The sequence below is a fragment of the Dysidea avara genome, chromosome 3, assembly GCF_963678975.1.
Source record: "Dysidea avara chromosome 3, odDysAvar1.4, whole genome shotgun sequence".
Taxonomy (NCBI): domain Eukaryota; kingdom Metazoa; phylum Porifera; class Demospongiae; order Dictyoceratida; family Dysideidae; genus Dysidea; species Dysidea avara.
The window spans coordinates 9,795,005-9,822,626 of record NC_089274.1 but is presented as its reverse complement, the minus strand read 5'-3'; the positions used below and the strand labels follow the sequence as shown (position 1 = coordinate 9,822,626).

Below are 27,622 nucleotides of genomic sequence, written 5' to 3'. Positions count from 1 at the left end.
GTATCTTCTCCCTTTCTGATTATAACAAAATCAATCAGTATGGTGTCATGTAAAATGGGATATTTTTGCCGAACCATTCCGATTACACGTTCTACATGAATCCTGACATTAGCGATTGTCCTGGTTTCCTCTATCTCAACTGCAGACAACTGGTCTTTTCCTTTGGTGAATGCAGGAATGTGTAATCTGGCCTGCATCATACCAACAGATTCGCTAATATCAAACCCTCTGTCTGCCAACACAATGTCGCCTGGTAATAACTTCCTTAAAATCCCACTGTTTTCTGTCAAATGCTTGTCACTTACACGACCACCCCAGGCTTCTGAAACAAAAGCAATTGCTCCTTGGGGAACAATTCCAAGTAGTACTTTAGCAGTGTTCCTATGTTTATAATTGGACCAAGTTTATGATCGCACCTTCAAATTAGATGGTCGTTCCAAAAAGATCTCAAAGCAATTGCTACCTTCTTGCCAAATGATAGGCGAAAGCAATTGGGCATGGTCTTCTGTAAATTTTCCCTCTCAGGCCAAATGATGAGACCTTTTAGTCTGATGTCCATTTGCGTTATCCACTTGTGTAGAATTCTTGATACTGTCGATGGTGAAACATTGGACCGATAACTTAAATCTACCAAAGGTGGGTTGATTCTTAATTTCAGCATTACCACCATGAATTCTTGAAACTTTGTAAGTTTACATTGCGCAGATCTCTCACCTGGTAGTGTAATACACACATGATTGAAAATGGCTTTCAAAACTTTTAGATTTGGTAATCCAGTGTAAAAGCTCACAATGCTGTCATCCTTGAGAGACTCCTCACAAAAGGGAGGCAAGTGCAGTTCAAGTTTGGATGACAGCTCTTGAATAATCTCATGACATTTTTGTAATTCTTTTTTCAGCCTGGTCACTTCATCTGCACACTGACAACTGCCTTCAGTGCATGTAAAGGTAAGCATAGCTGATCTGACTTCTTCCTTTACCAGATCCTTAATGGAAATTTCCTTACTGGAAATTGAAAACTCTTCAATCATTATCCTTTCTGTCACCAGCTCCATGGCAGCAGCCTCGATTTCAAACAACTGAAAGACATCAAAACCAATTTCATTGATCAGCTCACCAACAGTTTCATCAACGATTTCATTGTTAGCAGTACTTATCACTTCAGATAACACTAACTGCTCCTCTTCTGCCTGCCATTGTCTTTCAGCTCTTTTTCTAGCTCTGTCAGATCTCTCCACTTGCAGCTGTGTAGACTGTGAACTTTGCTGGCATTTATCATGTCCGAGGTGAAGTGTAAGGACCCATATATTAGTTTCATCCATGGCTTTGGATGGTTTACCGGAATGAAAGTGTTTCGAACAGATCACATAGTTTTGCATGTTGTTCTCGTCGAGATCATCCCGCGAAATAGCAGCAAGCCAAGCAGTTCTTCTTTTTAGTGACAGCTGATACTCTTGTTCTCCGTAATGATACCTTATAGCAGGGATTCTGCTGAAAGAAACACGCCGTACTTTTGAAGATTATTACAACCAAAAATCACACAAAGTCCCATCGCAACTACCTCGGCAACTACTCAGTATGTACAACAACATGGCCAACGTGTGGGCAAACTATAAAATTACATGAGCATGCGCACGTGATGAAAACGCTCTATATGTTAAAGCACCACAAGTATTATATAGAGATAAAATATATTCTTTGTATAGCACGAGACAAGTTAAGTAGATTGATGCCTAGGACATAAAAATGCACAAACATGGCCACTTATATGCTGGTAGTACACTTACACTAGTTTACAGTGGTGCAAGTTGCCACTGGTGTTGTAGCCTCCTTGTACTGTATATAGTGTACAACAAGCCTATTTGATTCGCAATTATTGCACAGTAATTTTCTGCCAACTTAGCTACTCCATTGGCACCACCCAGCTGTCCTGGGGTTAGGCCTATCCAAGGTTAAATGCTCTAATAGAACAGTCATGTAAATCTGATAACAACAATCCTTGTACTGAATTTGACAGCTATTAAAGGCACTAGTAATGTAAATTCTTAGGAGACCATGTATGCACATTGTAGTTTCATGCATGTACTGAAACGGTGATGGCATTACTATACAGAATTACACTATTCACAACAGTCTTCATTATCAATAAACAAAAAGTACATAAACCAGATGGATAAAAAAATTGAATTTTTTAAGAGGGAGAATAGGGATCACTGAAAAAAGCCATTAAACAAGGAGAGATCACTGGGGTGGTAATGTAAACCACAAATCCCTATTTTGACTCGTTTCAAAATGATGGAGCATGTTACGTAACTAAAGATTTATGACAGAGATGTCAAAATAGGGATTTGTGGTTTACATTACCTCCCCATCGATCTCTTCTTGTTTCATGGCTTTTTTCAGCAATTCCCTTTCTCCCTCTCAAATTTTTATTCATCTAGTAATTACGTGTTTGTCAGTAAACAAGCCATAATTGAAACACAATCATAATGCTTTTTTTTGTACATATATTTTAGGTAAAGCTGATCTTCTACCTCATACGTATGTAACCAAGAGTAAATTAGTCACGATGTAACTAATTGAGTCTGATTGACAATTATTTCACTTGCTCTGGCTTGTGCTACAGTTCTGGTCATTAAAGGCTATGTCAGCTTTTACTAGAAGTAAAAAACAAACAACAAAACAAAAAAAAACTAGAAGTAACAAAAGAAAACTAAATGACAGGAGTGGGATTCGAACCCACGCCACAAAAGTGACTGGTGCCTTAAACCAGCGCCTTAGACCGCTCGGCCATCCTGTCTTCTTAAGATACTGACTCTTGTATAGCACATTTAATGTAGCATATACTAACAGTGCTCACCATTGGTATGATTGATATATTATGTGAGAGACTACAAAAGGCATGTCAGTGTTTTTGTGCATGTGTTGAATACATTGGTAATATGTAAGCAAGTTGTTGAAAAGATCCTTGCCTTAATTTAAATCTTCAGTTAGTGTGTTTTTCTATGTTGCAGTTAAGGAGCTTGTTTAACATTTGGTGATAAAGATAAATTACTCCACCAATACATGTGGATTGCTTCATATTTCAGATACTCTACTTCAGTTTATACCCATGACCAAATTGGGGATTACCACTAGTATATTTGCAGGTGCAGGTGACCTCCCTTGTTTCCCTACTTTTTTGTACGATCCCTAATCAACCTTAAAATTACTAGTTTTTCCTTATACTTGTTTGTTTATTTTTTTGCAACATTTTTATGACTGGTGAACCCGCTCATACCACAACAAAAGAAAAGATGGCACCTGAGTTATGTTTTTGTCTGAACATGTGCCCCAACTAGATAACTTGAAAGCAAAGTGGCCATAATACTTTGCTTTCAGCTATGTTCAGCCCGGTTACACAGTGCTACAAACTAAAACAGTAGGAGAAACGCTTCTGCAATCAATCCAGTCACCACGAAAAATACAGATGATTCGTATGCCTCAACTATCAATTACTGACTTGAAAGTGAAACGACCATTACACTTCACTTTCAGCTATGTTCAGCCTGTTTCTTAGCATTACAAACGAAGGAGAAGCGCCTCTGCAATCAATCCCAACCACCATGGAAAATACGCGAGTCGATGATTCCCATTTACAACTGTAGGGCAGCCATCACGCTACCACAAATCAACACCTTGGGCTGTCAGCAAAAAGAAATGGGACACAAAGGAGGACAAAAGGTAAGTCCATGATGCATACTGCAATATGTGACGTCAAACGGTGAAAAAATCAATCCCATAGCCTACGTTGCCTGAAGGCAGGCAGGCAGGCAGGCAGGCAGGCAGGCAGGCAGGCAGGCAGGCAGGCAGGCAGGCAGGCAGGCAGGCAGGCAGGCAGGCAGGCAGGCAGGCAGGCAGGCAGGCAGGCAGGCAGGCAGGCAGGCAGGCAGGCAGGCAGGCAGGCAGGCAGGCAGGCAGGCAGGCAGGCAGGCAGGCAGGCAGGCGGGCAGGCAGGCAGGCAGGCAGGCAGGCAGGCAAATTAACTAAAACTTTGATCGTGTGAACGTTAAATGCCAACTCCTTCTTTACAGTAAATGAATAAATGCACAAATCAATGGAGCTGCTGCTTTTACTAGAAGTAAAAAACAACTTTACGTAACAAAAGAAAACAAAATGACAGGAGTGGGATTCGAACCCACGCCACCAAAGTGACTGGTGCCTTAAACCAGCGCCTTAGACCGCTCGGCCATCCTGTCTTCTTGAGATATTGACTCTTGCATAGCACATTTATTTTGCATAGACTAACAGGTGCTCAACATTGTATGATCAAATTTTGAATAGACAAAAGGCACGTCAGTGTTTCTGTGCATGTACTGAATACATCGGTAACATGTTGTTGGTCTACATCAAAAGATTCTTTCTGTAATTTAAAATCTTAGTTAGCCTGTTTATCTATGTTGCAGTTATGGAGCTTGTTTAACATTTGGTGATAAAGATAAATTACTCCGCCAATACATGTGGATTGCTTAATATTTCATATTACTTGTTACGTAATTACAAAAATTAGCTAAAATTTCAAAGACAAATATTCTATTTCATGACTATATACTACTTCACTGAAGACTGACTGACTGACTGGTTGACAAGGATATCAACCTTATTTGTTCTGGTGTCTTAAGATAACCAGTTCTGGTGAATCAATACTTTCATGGTAATTAATACAACACAGTGTCATGCCCGTATTACAACTATTACATATACACCTCCTACATGTTGAAAATATTGAGTATATAGTAAGGGAGAGTGTCTAATGTTAGTCAGGAATTCTCCATTTCTATCAAACAGTACTCTTAATATTAGGCAGGTGCCTACTGACACCAAGACAAGGCTATAGTGATACTACATGTCACACTGTGGTCATGTCATGGCTGCCACCATGGATGTGTTGAAGGATGTACACAAATTCTATAGTTACGTATGTCATTCCAATACAGTATATCCCCAAGAATGATCCAATAATTAAGCTCTGTATATTATTCTAATAGAACATACACACACTTATTGCACAGTCTTGACAAAAATATTCTGATTGATCAGATTCAGGTCTGGATAACAAGGACCCACTGTATGTACACATTATTTACTTGAAGTGAAGACGGGATCAGGATGTCTGAGTGGTTTAAGATGTTGGTTCAAGGCACCAGTCACTTTGGTGTCAGATTATTTCCTTATGTAATGAAATAAACAAAGAATTGTATATATCAGCACTATTCAGCAGACAAAAAAAAAACACCTGACAGGAGTGGGATTCGAACCCACGCCACTTTAGTGACTGGTGCCTAAAACCAGCGCCTTAGACCACTCGGCCATCCTGTCTTCTTGATACACCTGTAAACTATTGCACTTTATAATTCCTACTAGTATTGTTTTCTTTTACACTTGTTTGCTAACTAATCATTTAATCATACAGTATGATAGTACTGTATAGTAGGGAAGATGAAGATTTCCAAAAACAAACAAGCCACCAAAAAACCACCCTTATATAAACTAACCACGAGTATACAGATTGGAAGTATTACTGTTACACTTCAGTGAGTCGCTACAGAATTTTAAAAATCTGCAAAATTATGAATTTTTCTACCGACTGACTGTTGTGGATCATCTGGACAGAGCTAAAGGATTCTTTCATAGAGAATCATTTCCGGCATTTGAGAAATACCTTTTGGCATTCCCAAAGGGAATCCCAAACTGCATGCAGTATTCTCTTTCTTCAAATAGTAGTCATGGCTTCGTTCTCTGCTGGAAGCATTGATTTGCCATCCAAACATCCATGGTTTTGCAAATATCACATAACACACGCATCTACTAATTCAGCTCTGTAATTTCTCCCCTTTATGATTAGCTCAAACAAGCATCACATGATTTAGGGCAGTATAACAAACTATTTCACTAATAAGAATACACTGAATCTAGTACAACAAAGCCATGTATGCATTATTAATAAATTTTAGAGGTGCTAACCCGTACAAAAATAGTCACTTGCACTTTTACAAATGAAGTAGAAGTCCTTTAAAGATAACTTGTGTGTTATAATAATTAGTGAATTCTTCACCAAAGGTGTCAGAAGATTGGGCTATGCAAATGTGCACCCCAATATATATTAATGGCAGCTATTTTGCTTCAGTTGTTACTACATTATAAAAATGCACTTACAGCCAGTAAGTAGGGAATACATGTGTGCCAGTATGGCCTTCAGTGCAAATGAGGACACTTACTTCTCTGCTGCTAATCCCAGTAGTAATCCAATGGCGGTTAATTCATGTTGATTCTGCAATAACAAAATATCAGTACACGCATGGTTTTGCATGCATACCAAGGGGAGATACGCAGACACATAGTACAAAGCCTTTGATTAACAGCTAGTATTAGCCAGTGAACCAGCTGTCCATTACTCAGATGCTATGAGACAGCACAGGCAAATCCTCCCGGAGAGGACTAGTAACCTACTGTACATGTCATGTCTTGTCAGTGAAGATGTGGGTACCTGAAGTCCCACCTGGATCTTCACTATGCATACATAGACAGTTGGCATTTGCTTCTCCAGTTAATACCAAGTACCCATTGATGTTACAGCTGGGTGGGCTACTTCCCCAGGTCACCAGGTACTCATTTAACAGCTGGGTAGAGTGGAGCAATGTGAGTAAAGTTTCTTGCTCAAGGAAACAACAACAGCAACTAAACATCAAATCTGGGACCTTTCAATTACCAGACTGGTGCTCTAACCACTAAGCTATGCTGTATCAATACGCAGACACACTAGACACACCACACACACTTACTCAGACAGATACTTACGCACCTACAAATACACACATACTTACACATGTACGCATGCATGCACTGACGCATGCACGCATGCACTGACGCATGCACGCATGCACTGACGCATGCACGCATGCACTGACGCATGCACGCATGCATTCACACACACGCATGCACACACACACACCTTGTCAGTGATGGAATAAATCTGGTCAGCCGTTAGCTGACTAAGGTATCCTTGTAGACCCATGGCCAACAGAAAACCAGCCCAGTTGCTAGAAGACTCACAATCAAGTGCCTTATTGTAGCCAATCCAAGCAGAATCCAACTAAAAAACATGTGGGAATATATCACACACGGGAATACATAACACATGGGAATACATAACACATGGGAATACATCACACACGGGAATACATAACACATGGGAATACATAACACATGGGAATACATAACACAAGGGAATACATAACACATGGGAATACATAACACACGGGAGTACATAACACATGGGAATACATAACACACGGGAATACATAACACAAGGGAATACATAACACATGGGAATACATAACACACGGGAGTACATAACACATGGGAATACATAACACATGGGAATACACAACACATGGGAATACATAACACAAGGGAATACATAACACACGGGAATACATAACACATGGGAATACATAACACATGGGAATACATCACACATGGGAATACATAACACATGGGAATACATCACACACGGGAATAAATAACACACGGGAATACATAACACAAGGGAATACACAACACATGGGAATACATAACACATGGGAATACATAACACACGGGAATACATAACACATGGGAATACATAACACAAGGGAATACATAACACATGGGAATACACAACACATGGGAATACATAACACATGGGAGTACATAACACATGGGAATACATAACACATGGGAATACATAACACACGGGAATACATAACACACGGGAATACATAACACATGGGAATACATAACACATGGGAATACATCACACATGGGAATACATCACACACGGGAATAAATAACACACGGGAATACATAACACAAGGGAATACACAACACATGGGAATACATAACACATGGGAGTACATAACACATGGGAATACATAACACACGGGAATACATAACACAAGGGAATACATAACACATGGGAATACATAACACATGGGAGTACATAACACATGGGAATACATAACACACGGGAATACATAACACATGGGAGTACATAACACATGGGAATACATAACACATGGGAATACATAACACATGGGAATACATAACACACGGGAATACATAACACACGGGAATACATAACACATGGGAATACATAACACATGGGAATACATAACACATGGGAATACATAACACATGGGAATACATAACACAAGGGAATACATAACACACGGGAATACATAACACAGGGGAGTACATAACACATGGGAATACATAACACAAGGGAATACATAACACATGGGAATACATAACACATGGGAATACATAACACATGGGAGTACATAACACATGGGAATACATAACACACGGGAATACATAACACACGGGAATACATAACACATGGGAATACATAACACATGGGAATACATAACACACGGGAATACATAACACATGGGAATACATAACACATGGGAATACATAACACATGGGAATACATAACACACAGGAATACATAACACAAGGGAATATATAACACACGGGAATACATAACACATGGGAGTACATAACACATGGGAATACATAACACAAGGGAATACATAACACACAGGAGTACATATACACAGCACATTTTGCAATTTTGTCGTTAGTAAATTAATGACGGAGATTAAAAATCCTTCTTTATAACAGATCTGGAACATTCTCCAAGTTAATAAAGGCTTTTATTTGTCAAAAGAATATTATTACAGCCAGAGTTAGGGTAGTTACTTCAGAAAAGTAACTAGTTACGCGTTACTTTTATCCCATGTAACTTAGTTACAGTTACTTTTCAAAAGGTAACTAAGTACTCTAGTTACTTTTGTAGTATAAATTATCACTTGTTTTTACATAAGCGCACTTAAAATAACAATTCTGTGGTTATTTCAGGTCAGTTTTAATTATTGCTATGTCTATTACTCAAGCTGAATCATAGAGAACAGTACACATAATTTGTCTACTTAATGTGGCTGTAGTATATATGACACAAAAATTGAAGTGCTCTTGCTTTTAAAGCATAATTAATTATAGTTACAATGTAACTATTGTAACTTAGTTACTTTTCAGACAATTACTCCTAGTTACAAGTTACTAGTTACAAAGCAAGTAACTAGTAATATTACTAGTTACTATTAAAAGAAATCAGTTACGTAACTTAGTTACAAAAGTAATTAGTTACCCCCAACTCTGATTACAGCTGAATCACCACCCAATACATACATATTTGTATGGTAATAGACTGGTCCCACTACCTGGATGTCAATTTTGCATTTGAGACTTTACCAATAATGGATCAACCTTTAGTGACAAAAAAAAAAAAACTAAGTTCCTTGGCTGTATGCATTGTTAACTGTAATACTAGAATAAAACTGGTGGATTATATGAATGCTACATTTACTGCAAGTGGCTGCATACATAAAAGTACCATTATACTTCTAGTAGATAGTATTAGGTAGTTGTTTGTTATGTAGACAATCTAATGTATACAGAATATTGAGTTCATTACAACTGCACTTTTATGTGTATATCCTGTAGGAAGATGTAGTCTGATTATACAAAAGGGACTACATAAGCAAAAGGACAAACGTCTACACCTTACAAAGCAACAACTGGTATGGTACACAAACAAACAAAATCCAAAGTACCACATCAAAAGTTTGGAACATACCAAGAAAAGTATCTTCGTCATAGTGAGTACATATTTATTATACATACTATTAAGCAGGTAGATTACCCTAAAAAAACAGCCTGGGGCATTTGTTGACACAAGGTTTAGTCATACTGTACCTCTGAATGGTGAAGCCATTCAAGCTATGATAATTCCTGATGCAAACAACCACACTGATGGGTTAGTGGTCAACACACCCAGTTTAATATTTGCTGAAGCAGGTGAACAACTAATAGGTTCATAGTTACTACAATCACTTACACAAAAATAAGATGTAAAAAGGTCCAATGACAGGAGTGGGATTCGAACCCACGCCACCAGGTGCCTAAAACCAGCGCCTTAGATGACTCGGCCATCCTGTCTTCACACAGCTATTCCTTAATAAGATCTTATAAATGTAGCATAGTAGCATGTACTACAAAAGCTGTTAAAAAGCTGACGTGGGTAAATTTTAATGTTGCAGACCAGGAATATTTCTTGCCACCACTCATTTTGGTACACTTTCAGTGTGGAAAGTTTTACTAACTGTTGAAACTGAAATATTGTGTCACAAATGGTGTACCCTATAAAGTTAGTCCAGACAGCCATCTAATTGGACAAATCCATTTATCAGGCATGAGGTGAGCACTACAAATACTTTCAAATTTGCAAATGTATGTACCTTGTAAGTACAAGTACTTAAAATACTTGGCTCCATACTTTGATGTATATACATACATACATACATACAAAGATATACAAATAGATAAGATTCAATTCCTCGATTGCTGTTTTTGCCCACATGCTTTAAAGGCAGTGTTACAAAAGTCGTATTACTCACATCTGCTAGGCCGGGCATAATGCGCAGTCCAGCAGCTACCATATTATGAAACACTGGCCACACCTCCATGTTGGCAGGAACTCCAATGTGGTCCGTGCCTATCGTGGTGTTGCTATAGGAACAACACAGGTAGAGATGTGCTTTACTTGTAGTATGGTTACCGTGGAGGTGCTCGTCCTGATAAGTTCAACAATGGGATAGGAATGGCTGAAGTTGGTATTGGACGACAAGTAGACAAGGTGAGCATCCCACTATGATATGGAGTAGACAGTGACAAACATGATGTTACTAACATTCTGAATACAGGCATTAGTTTACAAGAACATATTTAGTTGCAAATCTACGTATGTTGACGGACAATATCGGTACAAAATTAAGGAGACCTCTACTTAAAAAGGGTAATAGCAACTTCTTTGTTGCATGATACATATCTTAGAGAGGGGATCTGCTCATTAAAGCTACAAAAAATGTAATCATAACTTTGCCACCCTTTAATAACAACAACTTGAAAATTTCCTTCATACTACATAAGGTGGGGCACATGTAGGTGGATACCAAATATATTCTGAACATGGGTAATAGTAAAGACAATGAAAAAGTTACAACAAACTGATTGCAAATGAGAAGTTAAGCACCTTCTATATTGCAGCAATCATACAGTATTACAAAATAGAATACATTTTTGAACTATTGGAACACATTCTTCATGTATAATAAAACACTAAGAACGTGGCTTGCATATTTTCTCATAACAAATAACACAAATTACTAATTACACAATTATAAGGATTCATAGCCATACAATGATATTGAACACACTTACAAACAGGAAATTGTGCACACATAATCTCTACCCAATATATTTTCTGTCATACACTGTATGTAGTATTGCATGCATGACGTACATACATACATGTCTATGTATGTTCCTTTCACACACATTACATTGTTTACTTTTCTATTTCAACGTTTTAACATTGCATTGCCAAATGATAAAGTTAGCGCTGAAAATCAAATCTTACATTTCCATTGATGTGTATATTACACAAGCAGTTATACTTACTGCTACAGCCACACAACTTCTTACCGTCCAACAGGTAGGGCCATTGTTCTCTGACACACTGCTAACAGTCTTGTCTCTTGCTGCTCTATGAATTCATGATCACTAGAATGGTGAGAATAATCATCAGTTGTTTGTTGTGCTATCAATATGATTCAGAATTTTATGTGTGTGCGTGTGTGTGTGTGTGCGTGCGTGCGTGCGTGCGTGCGTGTGTGTGTGTGTGTGTGTGTGTGTGTGTGTGCGTGGTGAGCGTGCATGTGTAATTTGCGATTTTGCGCATGCATATATGTATGTGTGCACCTTCCTATGACCCATTAACTCGGCAGCGAAAAGAGGAGGATGTCCATGCCCATATATGTGCTTGCAGCTTACTGCAAAAATGTGCATATTTTCATGCACAGAATTTCAAGGTCTTTACGTCACTGAGAAACTACCACTACACTGAATAGTAACAAATTATCCAGCCACCTGGCTATACACATATCAATATAGAATTAAATAGCACACCACATTTAATTCATTATAAATTATAGTCACACCAACACCCCATTGGTGTGAAGACATCTAACTAACATAAAGTAATTAGTATTTGTAGTAATTATGTAATTAGAACACAATGTGTATACTGTTAGTACAAATACCAGAATGGGTTACCATTGGTATCTATAGCAACTACAATGTTTGGGGAATGCCAACACCCAAACTATACCTATACAAAAAGTACATTTAAAGATGTTTACTCAAGATATTTCAATAGCATTAGTAGTTTGGTGCCAATGTTGGCTATGAACTTAAACCAAAAATAATTTTAACCTATAAGTTAATTATCACATGTACACTTACAAACTAACATAAGGCCATACTATTGGCCTCTCATCCCCGCCCACATTTCTGCTTTTCATACCGCATCAAGGATTTTTGTACCACCAGTGGTTGAGTGGTGCAGCCATCCAGCACCTTTTAAAGTTGGTAACTAGCTAAACCAGTGTAAGAAAATTGCACCATGAGTCATTTAACTAGCTAATTCAGCTATCCAGCGAATAACAAATAAAATAAAAATCCACCATCCCACATTGCTATATTAAGTATTGGAGCTAATAAGTAAGCTAAACTGTAAATACTGTACATATACTGAACCTTTACTCAGAGAGCTATTTCTTTAATAAGACCACCTCATTATAATGACCATGTTGTAGGTCCATACACAGGTAAGGTGTACTCCATGGCCTTATCATATTATTGTTAAAATCATAATTTTAAACAAAGGTGGCCTTTTCACCATACAAAATTTTCTAGTCGTTGGGACATATCCTTCTCACCTTACTGAGGGTTGTTGGGTGATGGCTATTCTTGCTGGTTGAGATGATCTTAATAGTTTACGTGTTTCAGTCACCCTTAGGTCATCTTTGAATCGTAAGTTGAGCACTTCAAAGTCCATCTTCATGCCATCATCATCATCACCCTCGTCAATCATATAACCCTAATTAGGTGAAATATTGGATTTACATGAAATACAATAACAAGAGAACTATGCAAGGTTTGTCTTAAGAAGTGTTTGAAAAGTACAGTACAGTATCAACTACTTATACACCACCCTGAAATGAGGTTAGAGATGTGCCTACTTACAAAGAAATGATATTAGAAATACGTACTCGGAAATTGTTTATCCTAAGAAACATTAGCCATGGAAAAGTACAGGACACATCTTATACACACCCCTAACACAAGAAATGATGTTACTATACCTGTACATTGTCATCACTTGATGATGATTGCAGTGATCTAACAATGTCCTCCCTACCAATGATGTTGTATGATGTCAGTGGCCAGTTGGGGGGTGGGGCATGTTGACACTTTGTGATGCAATCTTGGATCATCAGAGACACACCCACAGGTAGTGTGGTTAGGTCACTAGGGGAAAACCCCTCCTTTGTTAAACACAGCACCACTCTTTCATAGTGTGATGAGTGTTCCTGTTGTATCCTAAGGGATTAAAATGATGCATGTACGCATGTATACCACCCCATTTTAATGGTCACATAAAATATATTACTTGACCACCTATTGAGGTTATTTTATGATGGCACAGCAAGGAATGGAAACTTTCAGTGTGAGCCGGTATGATGGAAACTAGTTATATTTTAATGTTTTTATATACTATTGTTATAAGTGAAGCTCATTGTTTAGTGTTTGAACTACAATACACAATTATTTATAATATAGAAACAATGTATAAGAAAGCCTAATACAATTCTTACATTTTGTAACACTCACAAGCTGCCTTAAACCCTGTTAAACAAACAAGCACAGTAACCAAGACAATATTTTGTATTCTAATACCTTCACTGAACGACTGACCAGACTCCACAGGCATCACCAGATCCTCCAGAGCCAGAGAGTGGTTGGCATGCCAACAATATAGACTACACAACTATTAACAAGCAGCGTAAACCTTGACATCACCTCATACCATACAGGAAGTTCCTAGTATATAGCCATATGTCACATCCTCATTATACGCTGGTATAAGTAATTTACATGACATGCAGACACAACTATAACATTCCAGACATCTGACTATGTGTGTAGTTAATAGGAACACTTGTACTGGTTCCATTTAAATGCTAAGTTATCTAGATTAATTAATTAAACTCTATAGTACAGAGGGGTAAATTATGTTTATGTGTGACAGACTAGGTTTATTTGATTGTATTATGTACTTTCTATCATAGCTAATCATTAATTCCATAAATATGCAATTACAAATATGCTCAGGGTCTGGGAGTTTATATTGATTAAAATTTATAATCAGGTATTTTGGTGGTTGCAATCCCAATACTGCTCAACATGCTATCACAAATTATGCACGCAACATTCCAGTATCCATAGAACCATAGAATTCATCATCAACAGTTTACTTGGAAATGTTTATCATTAGATGTTAGCATAGAAATTATTGAAGGAAATATAAGTATAAACACTGGAGCAATATGGAAGTGTTTAATTTTCGTAGCTAATATACATAACAATTATATCACACACTAAACTGTGGTACCATAACGTTGATGATGTTGTAAACAAGACCAATAATTACAGGTATTTATTGTAGTTAGTAGTGACAGTTAAAATCAGGTCAAGGTGCTGACCTGATGGAAGCTTGTCCTGTATGGGCACAAGGAAAACCTCATGTGGTCAAAGCTGTCACATTTACTGAGAGTATTAGCAACAGCCACCAGATGCAAGCAGTAATGGCTCCCATACAAGAATGTGAAATGTAATCATACACAGCTGAAGGAAGACCATGAAAATTGCTATGATAAGTGAGTTACATTAATAGCTAATCCAGAAGTAGGAAAAAGAATACTGGGGCATATAGATATATGCTTTAGGGGACATTTAAAGCTGTATCTTCCAGCTGCAAAGTGATATTAACAAGCTACTAGCAGCACAAGAAATAGTAGTTGCTACTTTGTATGTACATGAAATGTGACAGTGTAGCTTCCTTCTTGTTGCCAGTGTTCTATGGTTCATAATTCTTTTATTGTCTCACACTACCACAACACAACAACCTGTTAAATGTTTAACATAACAGTTAGCCTCTTGCCTCTCTGAAGTGTTCATACCAGGAACTGCAGTAACTGACATTGATGATGCAGGAAAGACTGCTTAGTTGTTATCCCATACTGAAAGGCTTTTGGTAAGAGCATAATTAAGAACACTTGACCACAATTTGAAAATTATACCTATGGCTTTAATTTACATACCAATGATCCCTCCCTAGTTAACTACATTACACAACTAAACAGCTGTTACTCTATATGTACACTAGTACACATCATTATGACACTCAATGTACTCAGGAAGTACACGGTCACTGTTAGTATAAAAGAGGTGACACCAAATATCAGTTTAACATTGAGCAACAGAGAAGAAGAGTAACAGAAAAGAAGATTGGATACAACATGGCTACTACAACTACTACTACAGCAATTCTACTGATATTAGCTCTGACTTGTGCAGAAATGATAATGACTGCACCAACTAACAACATCACAGATGATAAGATGATAGAAAGCTGCTGTGATTTGCAACTTGATCCAACTAAACCATCCGGAGTATACTTCATTAACAACTACTTTCAAAATGGTAGCTTGGAGGTTGCAGCTTATTGCAGTGAAGGAGGATGGCTGGTTGCGCAAAGGAGACAAGATGGATCTGTTGATTTTAACAGAACGTGGTCCGAATATGAAAACGGTTTCGGCAGTCTCGGTGGTGAATTTTGGTTGGGACTAAAGGCTCTTCATCTTCTCACCGCAACAAGTGATTATGAAATGATGATTGATGTAGAATCACGTGACGGAGAGATAATGTCTTTTCACTACAAAACATTCAAAGTTGGTTCAGCTGAAGACATGTACAAACTACATGTTGGACAATACCAAGGTACCGGCACTGACCCCATGGCTTATGAAAATGGGATGGGATTCACCACCAAGGATGTTGACAATGATGGGATAAAGTACTACAACTGTGCCCAACATGGCTCCCAACACCCAGCCGGAGGATGGTGGTACAACAGGTGTTGGCATATTAATCCCAACCTGGTGATACCTGGTAGTTCACATGGTCTCTACTATGACAGGAAATGGTACGAGATGAGATTTGTAGAACTGAAAGTTAGACCACTTGACTGCATCTCACACTAATGAACTGGTTATAGTTTTTAGTGCACACACACACACACACACACCAGCTGTACTGTAATGATTACTATACAATGTACACTCATCTTACTGACTACTGTAATAATCTACATGAAACATGAAATGTATGATATGTCAACAATAAAAAAGTTTATTCTTCAGCGAATTGTTACAATCATAATTTAGCTATTACACCAGGAGATGTGGTAAAAACAAACTTGTAATATTAGTAAACAAACATGATATAACTGGCTGGGTGTATCACAAGAGTCAATTAGTTACAGTAACAAGACAATGTTAATAATATATAGCAGGTCTTGTTATTAACATCTAATGGTATATGGTTTTATCTGTCAACACAACAGTACATGATCCACATCACATGGGATAGTTACATTTGTGGTCTGGTGACCCTGCTGTCAGACTATAGTTGAATACATACATAGTACCACTTTTATGCTAAAGATCTGTTAGTGATTGAAACGATATTCGGAGATAACCCTTTAAACCATTAGTGAACTTCTTTCCCAAATATGTCAGCTGCATGTAAACAATATGTCAACGTTGGCAGCTATAAAATATGTAAACAAGTTGTGATGGTATACTACCCATCATGGTTTATACATAAAGGTACCAGTCTTACTGTTACAAGGAGATACATGCATGTAAAAGCTTGGGAGTGAAGTATAAAGGGATTCAAATAAATGCACTAGGTACATACGACCTCCCTTTGTTTCATTGCTTTTAAATTAGAAATTTTAAGTTTGATTACGAAAAAGTAAGGAAACAAGAGACACCTTCAGCCTATACACATGCCAAACTGAATTAGAGGATAAACATCCACTAGTATATCTGCAGGTGTAGGTGACCTCCTAATTGAACTTAAAATTATTCCTAATTTTCCTTGTACTTGTTTGATAACTTTTTTGTAATATTATTATGACTGTTGAACCTGTGCATACCACATCAAAGAAAGAATGGTGCCAGAGTTATGTATTTTGTCTGAACGTGCACCTCACTATCAATTACTGACTCAAAAGTGAAGTGGCCATTACGTTTTGCTTTCAGCTATGTTCAGCCTGTTACAGTGTTACAAACGAAGAAGCGCCTCTGCCAGTCACCACAGAAAATATGGACAATTCCAGTTTACAAATATAGGGAAGCCATCACATGCTACTGCAAATCGACACCTTGGGCTGTCAGCAAAAAGAAATGGGACACAAAGGAGGACAAAGGTAAACCCATGATACATGCATTGTACATACTGAGTGAGGTATGCCAAAAGGACCTATCGGGCTGAAGCAGTTGGCAGTAGAAAATTCCAAATACTGCCAAACTGTTGTGAGGGAAATGTGAGGGTAGTGGGTGATATTTTGGGACAAGAAAGCCCAAACCTTCACGATCCCTACTATACAGTACTACCATACTGTATGATAGTAGGCTACCTATGTAGGTCCAGTCATGGATTTTTTCTCCTTTCTCCAACTTTTCAAACACACCTTAAGTAGCTAAAGTCTTTGAGCAGGCTGTAGGACCAGGTGTCCTACAGACCTACGGCACTTGTGCTGTAAAGCATTAATAAATAAAAATAAAATAAATAGTACCATAATGTCTCAGATATCTTCTCCCTGATCCAGTATATGTGTCAACTTTCTATCTTAGACAATATAATCAATCAATCACCAGTTATGAAAGTATGTGATCATTTTAGCTACTGTATAGTGGGTTATATGTACAGGGTACAATTTTTGTGAATTGAAGTTCAACTTGCAAAAATTTTCTGCCGGCAGATTGAAATTCTTATATTTTTGAACAAGCCAGCTAGTGTTTTGTCTAAACCTGTAATATTGTCATAGTATCCAAAAAGATGTGTAGAAATATGGAGAAATCATTCATATCTCGCACATTTCACGATTACAAAAATTTATGCTGGAGGCTATTTTTAAATGTTTCACAAAAATTTGGACCTCACAAATAACCGCTGTACAAGATCACTACGTGTGAATAATGGATACCTTACTAGTGTAGTATATTATGATCTTACTTTCTAAAGCACAATAAGAACCACTCCCCAAGTATACCAAAATACAAACTTTGACATCACTTCACCACATACAGACACAATATAACTAGTTCCTGGTATATGTCTGTACATCATATCCTCTACACTAGTATTGTACGTAGTAATGTACACTCACAGACACAACTACTTCACTATACAGGTAATTAATGTACACTAATACTAGATGGGGTGCCAAAGTGGACAAAAAGCCAAATACTTATTATGAAGACAAAAAAAAATTTCTGCAAAAAAAGATGACTGTGTTCCCTCTCAAAATGTCATTATTATGGCTTCTCATCTCTATTTTACTGATGGATATGAATTAATGCTCTTAATTTACACATCTTGTCTCTAAATTTGGAGTTTTGTATATGTTGTCCCTGTTGTTTTGTACATGTTGCTGTGTATATATATACATCTCATAGGGTTAGATGATATGTACACACAGCTCAAAAAATTGATAGACAACATGTACAAAACTCCAAATTGAGAGAAAACATGTACAAAACTTCAAATTAAGAGAAAACATGTACAAAACTCCAAACTGAAAGACAACATGTACAAACTTCCAATTGAGAGACAACGTGTACAAAACTCCAAACTGAGAGACAACATGTGTTGCTTTAAATTTTTTTGTTTTCATATGTGACCAGATCTGTGAAAACCTGACACAATCCTGCATTTTCCAAATTCCTGTTTATTAAATATTTATAATCTACTTAGGCAAGTTTATCCTCTGGAAAAGTTTCAGCCTCATATGCCAATAACTTTTGGAGTTTCAGCCCTACAAAGTAGCAACAACAGAAAATTTGATTTGTACAGCAAATAGGCGGAAAATAAATTACAGGCGCTTACTAAAATAAAACAGTTGTAACTTAAGAATGGATTGACGTACGGAGCTGAAATTTTCACCATACTGTTCGCCATGAATAGGGGAATCGATTGCTGGGTAAGTTTGTCCTTTTATCGCCTTTCTTCACTGTGTACAAAGGAGAAATTCATGAAGAAAAAATAATCGCATATGAACACTTCAACGTGCTGTAAACAAACCCCTATAACTAGCGTATTCTTGGGTCTACTGCAACGAAACAAAGATTTTCCAACTCTCCTTGAGTAGGAAAATAAGATGGTATCAAGGAATTTATTGTTAGTCTCTTCCTTCACTAAGAAAGGGGTGTTCAAAAATTTAGGGATTTTTTACAATAATATGCAAATATTTCACCCATTGTATATTCAATGCTTTATACTGTAAATTTAGGCTTGTGCGATTGTGTCGAGTTTTTGCTGATCCAGTCACATATAGTATTTATTTTATTAGCACTTTACAGTGGCCAGCAGTTATCAGTTATTTGGCTTTTTGTCCACTTTGGCACCTCATAGGTACTATTCAGATATCAGATCATCTATTGGCTTTACTGCTCTTCATTCGTGTTGTAGTACATTCATAATGTATTCAAGTGGGAAATTTGTATCACCATTAGAACTCCACACACTAACAATGTGTATACAATATATACAAACACATTAGAATTAACACTGCATGATAACAACACACATGTTGATATTTATAGCTAAGTAGCTAGCTACCTTCATCACAAGATTTAAATGAGTGGTCAAGTGTAAAGTAACTATACTGGAGGAAGCAGGTAGGATTGCTTAGTTACATTACAAATTCTGATAATGGAACAGTGAACAGGACACAGTGGTCCACTTAACCTACTTATATACTTCATTATCATGTATAATATAAAACACTTGACTGTACATCAGCAGAGTAATGAATGGCTTCTGTCTACATTTCACCTTAGGTAATTACCTAAACAAGTGTCATAACACACTAGTACACATCATATTACACTTGATGTACTCATTAATCCCAGGAAGAACATGATCACTGTTAGCATAAAAGAGGTGACACCAACTATCAGTTTAACATTGAACAATAGAAAAGAAGATTGGATACAACATGGCTACTACTACTATTATTATTACAGCAGTTCTACTGACATTAGCTCTAGAAATGACAATGGCTGCACCAACTAACAACATCACAGATGATAAGATGATAGAAAGCTGCTGTGATTTACAACTTGGCCCAATTAAACCATCCTGAGTATACTTCATTAACAACTACTTTCAAGATGGCAGCTTGGAGGTTGCAGCTTACTGCAGTCAAGGAGGATGGCTGGTTGTACAAAGGAGACAAGATGGATCTGTTGATTTTAACAGAACGTGGTCCAAATATGAAAATAGTTTCGGCAGCCTTAGCGGTGAATTTTGGTTGGGACTGAAGGCCCTTCATCGTCTCACCACAACAGGCGATTATGAAATGATGATTGATGTAGAATCACGTGATGGAGAGATAATGTCTTTTCACTACAAAACATTCAAAGTTGGTTCAGCTGAAGACATGTACAAACTACATGTTGGACAATACCAAGGCACTGGCACTGACCCCATGGCTTATGAAAATGGGATGGGATTCACCACCAAGGATGTTGACAACGATGGGATAAAGTACTACAACTGTGCCCAACATGGCTCCCAACACCCAGCTGAAGGATGGTGGTACAACTGGTGTTGGCATATTAATCCCAACCTGGTGATACCTGGTAGCTCACATGGTCTCTACTATGACAGGAAATGGTACGAGATGAGATTTGTGGAACTGAAAGTTAGACCACTTGACTGCATCTCCCACTAATGTATAGTTTTTAGTGCACAGACAGACACACTTGTTTACTACATGTACACTTGGTATACTAATCATATATTATGACTATTGTAATAATCTGCATGAAATATATGATATGTAAAACACTATTAGAATTTATTCTTTAGAGAATTGTAGTCTCATTGCTACAATAACAGTTGAGGTTATTACACAAGGAGATGTGATAATAACAAACTCATCATAATATTATTAGTAAACAAACATGATATAACTGGGTATTCCAGTATTAAAAGAGCCAATTAGTTACAGTGGTAATTTGGTGTGTAAAATAGCAGGTTATGAATAATTATCACAAATACTAACCATATTGGCAAGATATTGGTCTATGATTTTATCTGTCAACACAGCAATACATGAACAAATGCAATACAGGGACTTGTGATCTAGTAATCTTGCTAACAGACTACAGTGAAATCCCTATCACAGCAGCTCCTCCAATGGTGCAACAGCAGATAATAGCCCTGGTCTTTCTAACATTACACATTAGCTACAACTCAAACTACTTTAGTTGTGAGTGCTCAGTTACTTAATATCATGAACACTTCAACAACTAGACGATCTGTTTGAAGCTTTATGATTAGATGTCTCCATCCATTGTACTTTCGGTACCACAAATGCTAAGGCAGTGGAACCATGAGGCTCAATCTGTGTGGTATAGTAAGCATGGACGCGCTGCCTACCACTGTTAGTTGTTGAAAAGATATTCAGAGGTAGCCTTTATAAAAGTGACTTGTGAAACTTCTTATTCATATTCCACATGTAGATCAATCTCAAGGACAGTACCTTGACTACTGTAAAATGTATAAACATGTTGAGATATATTGATTAACATTACAACATTGAAGATGAATACAATTAAACATTGAAGGTAGTACTGAAACTACAACAGTTACTGTAACTAAAGTTACACTTGGTACAAGGGCACGTAGAATCATCAGCAAAATAATATAAAAGCTTTTTATTCATTGGGATATTGTCTTCTTTCGTTGTTAGAGAGATTGCTTTATCATAAGCTGCATAATATTCAAACAAAATGGTGCCAATATGTCCCAGTTATTTCTTAACAGACTCAGTCAACTTTCTACCTTTAGATCAACCAATTACCAGTTAAGAAAGTATGTAATCATTTCAGCTAACACAAGATCATTCAATCAATACTGGATACCTCACTAGTGTAACAGGACAATACATCACTTGGTACAGAAACACTTTCTATGTATAAAACTTGAAATCACTTCACCACATATACATATTAACTAGTTCCTGGTATATGCCCATGTATGTCATATCCTAGTTCTATTCTGGTACGTAGCTACTTGACATGCAGACACAACCATAACATTCCATATCTTGAATATACTGGTAATAACAAGAATATACAGTATGCAATAAAAGAGGTACTACAATGTACACGTATACTCCTCAGACGTCAGAACATCATATAGACCATGTAGTACCAAGCATGACTGTATTGCTCTTCATTCACGTTGTAGTATGAGTAATTTTTATGATAACTGAAGAAAAGGATAACATTAAAAGTTGTTTACAGAAACTTGAGTCATCAATATGTGTAGATGAAACCTTATAAAATGACCTAGAATCTACAAGTGATGTCATATGACTGATTGAAGATAAAAGGAAAGACAAGGCACACAAGGCGTACACTTGTCGGAACCCCAAAAGGCACATCCCACCGGTGAGTTTGTTGTTGTGGCGTAAAATGGTGACTGTGCGCTACTTTGTTTGGGCTCTAGGCTTGTGACTGTGGTCAAGCAGTGAGTGAGGCAGTGAAACTAAAATTGGAGTTTTGGGCGATTAAAAAAAATTAATATCCGGCCACCCGTAAGTGTTTTGTTGTATTTAATGCTGTTTTATGTATTACAAGTACATGAAAAAAATTGTTAACTTTTTCGTAAATAATTTATTATTACTGGTGAACCCACACATACTACATTTGAAATGGCACCGTTTGCCCCAGCTATATCAATTATCATCTGAAAAGTGAACAATCCATTATGCTTCGTTGTGAGCTATGTTCAACCTGTTACACAGCATTTCGAATCAAGAACTTTCCCACAAACACCTCTACAATCTACGCATACCAAAAGAAATGGTTACGCGCCCCAATTTTATTAATTATTGTCTGAAAAGTGAAGTATCCATTACGCTTCGCTGTCGGCTATGTTCAACCTGTTACACAGCAATACAAATCAAGAACTGTTTGAAAAGCATCTCTGCAATCAAAATAGCCACTATGAAAAATATGGACGATTTCTGTTTCAAAGGGAAGCCATCACGTGCTCGCGCCAAATTGACACCTTTCCCTGTCAGCAAAGATGAATGGGACACAAAGGAGGACACTGGTAAGTCCATGAAGAATGCATTGTACGTACTGGGGTATGCCAAAAGGCACCTGTCAGGCCGAAGCGATGTCGAACAGTGAAAAAATCAAGCCCATAGCCTTAGCCGTTATCGAGTTATGCTTGTCTGAAGACATCAGTCAGTTACTTACTTACTTACTCAGCCAGTAGAAAATTCCATCGAATAAAAGTTTTAAAAAATTCCATAGCAACTTGTTGAAAGCGTTTCGGGTTGATCTGAAAGCTTGTTGGGGCTTAGTTTTAACTCACCAATACTGCCTCATCATCGTAAGGGAAAATTGAGGCTGGTTTTTGGGTCATATTATTTCGTGGGCCATGCTTACTCCTTTGTGGTCCCTACTATACAGTTACTATCGTACTGTATGATATGGACTAGTACTATTCCGTAAATGTGATTTTTGCCGTGTAAAATGTCTGTAGGATGATTATTAAAGGCGGAATTTTGGGCGGCGCATGAAACATTCACCACGATCCCTACTTAAACGGTACGACTGTACCGTTTGATTTATGTAAATTATCTATATCGAGATAACTTCAAAAGGAAATACATATCAAAATATGTTTAAATTTGTTATCACACATCACTATAAAGGTCCAGACAGAGACCTCAACCTGTACAGTGCACTTGGAGTGAGACCTGAGGTTAAAATGAGTGAGATTTGCTTACTTATGAGTGAGGTCTCCCCTTGGTACAAAAACTCCTATAAAATGCTATTTCAAGGGCTATTTTCAGTTATACATCAGAACGTGCTTAATCAGGAATAGCTTACTTTGCTTTCTTTGCTAAAATGTTCTCAACTCTGTGGTGGTGGATGGTAGTGAGGTAGCATTTGACTTATTACACTCTGCACGATGTTTGATATCATTTCTACGAGGTTGCTGTCAGGCTTTATTTGTTGAACATCTGTGTTTGGTTTGAGATTCATGAGTGAGGGGATTTGATGATTAGTTCTTGGCTTTGCAGTTACAGTGGCTGTGTAGGTCTTGGCTTGAGATTGTTGCTACTGTTGTTGTTCTGGTGGTTGTGATTGGTGTGTTGGTTACCAATTTTAGCCATTAGAGCACTGTTTAGTGCTTTGCCAACTGAGGTCTGAAGTGAAATCAAGTTATGTAAGAGCTTAATTTTCCAGGAATTGTAATGCGTGAGATGGAAAGCCATGCGTGAGATGGAAAGCCATGCGTGAGACAACAATCTGATGTATGAGAGTTGAGGTGTCTGGTCCATACAATACACAAGTTGAACTATTACAGTATTAGGAGGAAATATACTACATTGGCTTAAATCATGTCTTTATGATTGAACACAACAAGTCACAGTGGAAGGCTCCATTTGTGAAGTAACATCTGGTGTTCCTCAAGGGTCCGTACTTGGCCCTGTACTTTCTTAATTTACATTAATGACATTACTATCAACATAAAAAATGAAATTCATTTGTTTGCAGATGATACGTACATTACTCTATAAAGTTATATCAATACCAGCTGACCATAGTATATTTGCAAAATGATCTAAATTCTCTGATCAATTGAGCAAATGACTGGTTGATGGAGTTTAATATTCCTAAATGCAACATCTTACAAATAACTTTACATCGTAGAAAAAGCAGCTTCACATTCAAAATGTCCAACATCCCACTCAATACACTATTGGAACATAATTATCTAGACATCCACCTCTATCTCAGATTATCCTGGGATCCCCACATTAACTATAATTGTATATAGCAAAGCAAATCAACTTCTTGGATTCCTAAAAAGAACTTAGTACACTGCACCAACAGAAATTAAAGATCATCTATACAAACAGCTGTTACTACCATCTATTGACTATCGTGCAGCCATCTGGGATCCCCACCACATCACAAACACAAACAAACTTGAAATGATTCAGCATCAGGCTTCCCGTTTTGTTCTAAACAAACCTTGGTTCAGATCTAGTCAGCAGCAGCATGACAGTGTAACAGACATGTTGATGTACTTTAAATGGCCCAGTCTGTAAGACCGAAGAACAATGGCTCGTCTTACCTTATTACTCAAAATCTTTAGTGATCATATGTACCTGATCATTGTCTACCTTTACCAGCCCCAATATCACACACTTGTTCACACCATCCCCTCAAGCTTTTTCACCTACAAACAAGAATCAATGTTTACAAGTACTCTTTCTTACCACGAACAATACAGTAATTATTCAATGGAATCAACTACCTATCTCTGACATTGACAAGATTGACATTGACACTTTTAAGCAATAAGCATGATAGCAACAGTCAACACAAACACATCCTCAGGGAAGCCATAGTGCGGTATTGCAAATTGACACCTTGTACTGTCAGTATCAGTAAAAAGAACTGGGAAACAAGGAGGACAAAGGTAAGTCAGTGATGTATGTATTGTATATACTATGGTTGGTGAAAAGGTACATCTTGGGATGAAGTGACATCAAACAGTAGAGAAATCAAGCCCGTAAGGCTTAACCATTTGGATGAAGGCATCAGTTACTCAGGTAGTACTACAATAAAATTTTTAAAGAAGTTTATAGAAACTTATTGGAAGGGTTTGGGGTTGGTCTGAAGATAATTTTGGGCATGGTTATACCTAACCAATACTGTCAAGTTGTCGTAAAAGAAAAGTGAGGCTGGTGACATTTTTAGGCAAGGAAGCTCAAACTTCCATGGTCCCTAATATACAGTACTACTGCACTATATGATTATCTATACATTGATCACCAAGTAGTACATAACTGCCTTCATTATCAGATTAGACAGTGTGTACATGATAAGTACTCTCCAGTCAACATTATTCCATGTTTATAGTTGGTTAGTAAAATGATAGAACCAGTCAGCCATCCATTTGGTTATCTTGTCACCTGCCCATCTAACAACAGTATAGAGTTCCATGGTCTCCTACAGTATATGAGTTACACTTGGCTCCCGTGTGTGTTAGGTAGCTTTACTGTAATTACAGGACATGAGAAACTAAGTATATTTGTTAAGAGTGGTCACAGTAACCATTACAAGGAAGCAGGAAGGATTTCTGGAGCAGTGGACAGGACACACCAGTCCACTTAACACTTCATTATCATAAAACATTTGAGAGACTTGAGCTATGAATGGCTTTAGTTTACATTCCACCCAGACAATTAACTAAACAAACTGTCATACACATCATTACTAGTACACATCATTTTACACTTGATGTACTCATTAATTCCAGGAAGTACATGATCACTGTTAGTATAAAAGAGGTGACACCAACTATCAGTTTAACACTGAGCAACAGAGAAGAAGAGAAACAGAAAAGAAGATTGGATACAACATGGCTACTACAACTACTACTGCAGCAGTTCTACTGATATTGGCTCTGACCAGTGCAGAAATGACAATGGCTGCACCAATCAACAGCATCACAGATGATAAGATGATAGAAAGCTGCTGTGATTTACAACTTGACCCAATTAAACCATCCTGAGTATACTTCATTAACAACTACTTTCAAGATGGCAGCTTGGAGGTTGCAGCTTACTGCAGTCAAGGAGGATGGCTGGTTGTACAAAGGAGACAAGATGGATCCATTGACTTTAACAGAACGTGGTCCGAATATGAAAACGGTTTCGGCAGCCTCAGTGGTGAATTTTGGTTGGGACTGAAGGCCCTTCATCTTCTCACCACAACAGGCAATTATGAAATGATGATCGATGTAGAATCACGTGATGGAGAGATAATGTCTTTTCACTACAAAACATTCAAAGTTGGTTCAGCTGAAGACATGTACAAACTACATGTTGGACAATACCAAGGCACTGGCACTGACCCCATGGCTTATGAAAATGGGATGGGATTCACCACCAAGGATGTTGACAATGATGGGATAAAGTACTACAACTGTGCCCAACATGGCTCCCAACACCCAGCCGGAGGATGGTGGTACAACAGGTGTTGGCATATTAATCCCAACCTGGTGATACCTGGTAGCTCACATGGTCTCTACTATGACAGGAAATGGTACGAGATGAGATTTGTGGAACTGAAAGTTAGACCACTTGACTGTATCTCCCACTAACAAACTGGTTATAGTTTTTTAGAGCACACACACACACCAGCCATACTGTACATGTACACTTAGTATATACTAATTCC

At 37.6% G+C, this 27,622-nt stretch overlaps 1 protein-coding gene and 4 non-coding genes across 5 annotated transcripts in view; all 5 read right to left on the bottom strand.

The window, feature by feature from the left end:
* Window positions 1-27,622, bottom strand: part of LOC136249278 (anaphase-promoting complex subunit 1-like) — a 68,096-nt gene that overhangs the window by 15,323 nt on the left and 25,151 nt on the right. Inside the window, exons 19-27 of the mRNA XM_066041237.1 lie at window positions 13,944-14,034; window positions 13,862-13,892; window positions 13,349-13,586; window positions 12,923-13,083; window positions 11,628-11,705; window positions 10,702-10,791; window positions 10,541-10,652; window positions 6,991-7,131; window positions 6,257-6,309 (exon numbers count right to left, since the gene is read on the bottom strand). Of these exons, the coding sequence (XP_065897309.1) occupies window positions 6,257-6,309; window positions 6,991-7,131; window positions 10,541-10,652; window positions 10,702-10,791; window positions 11,628-11,705; window positions 12,923-13,083; window positions 13,349-13,586; window positions 13,862-13,892; window positions 13,944-14,034 (995 nt within the window). The remainder of the gene's footprint in view (window positions 1-6,256; window positions 6,310-6,990; window positions 7,132-10,540; window positions 10,653-10,701; window positions 10,792-11,627; window positions 11,706-12,922; window positions 13,084-13,348; window positions 13,587-13,861; window positions 13,893-13,943; window positions 14,035-27,622) is intronic.
* Window positions 2,718-2,799, bottom strand: Trnal-aag (transfer RNA leucine (anticodon AAG)). The gene has a single exon. It is a non-coding gene; the product is annotated as a tRNA-Leu (tRNA).
* Window positions 4,156-4,237, bottom strand: Trnal-aag (transfer RNA leucine (anticodon AAG)). The gene has a single exon. It is a non-coding gene; the product is annotated as a tRNA-Leu (tRNA).
* Trnal-uag (transfer RNA leucine (anticodon UAG)) lies at window positions 5,276-5,357 on the bottom strand. Its single transcript has one exon. It is a non-coding gene; the product is annotated as a tRNA-Leu (tRNA).
* On the bottom strand, window positions 10,009-10,082 carry Trnal-uag (transfer RNA leucine (anticodon UAG)). The gene has a single exon. It is a non-coding gene; the product is annotated as a tRNA-Leu (tRNA).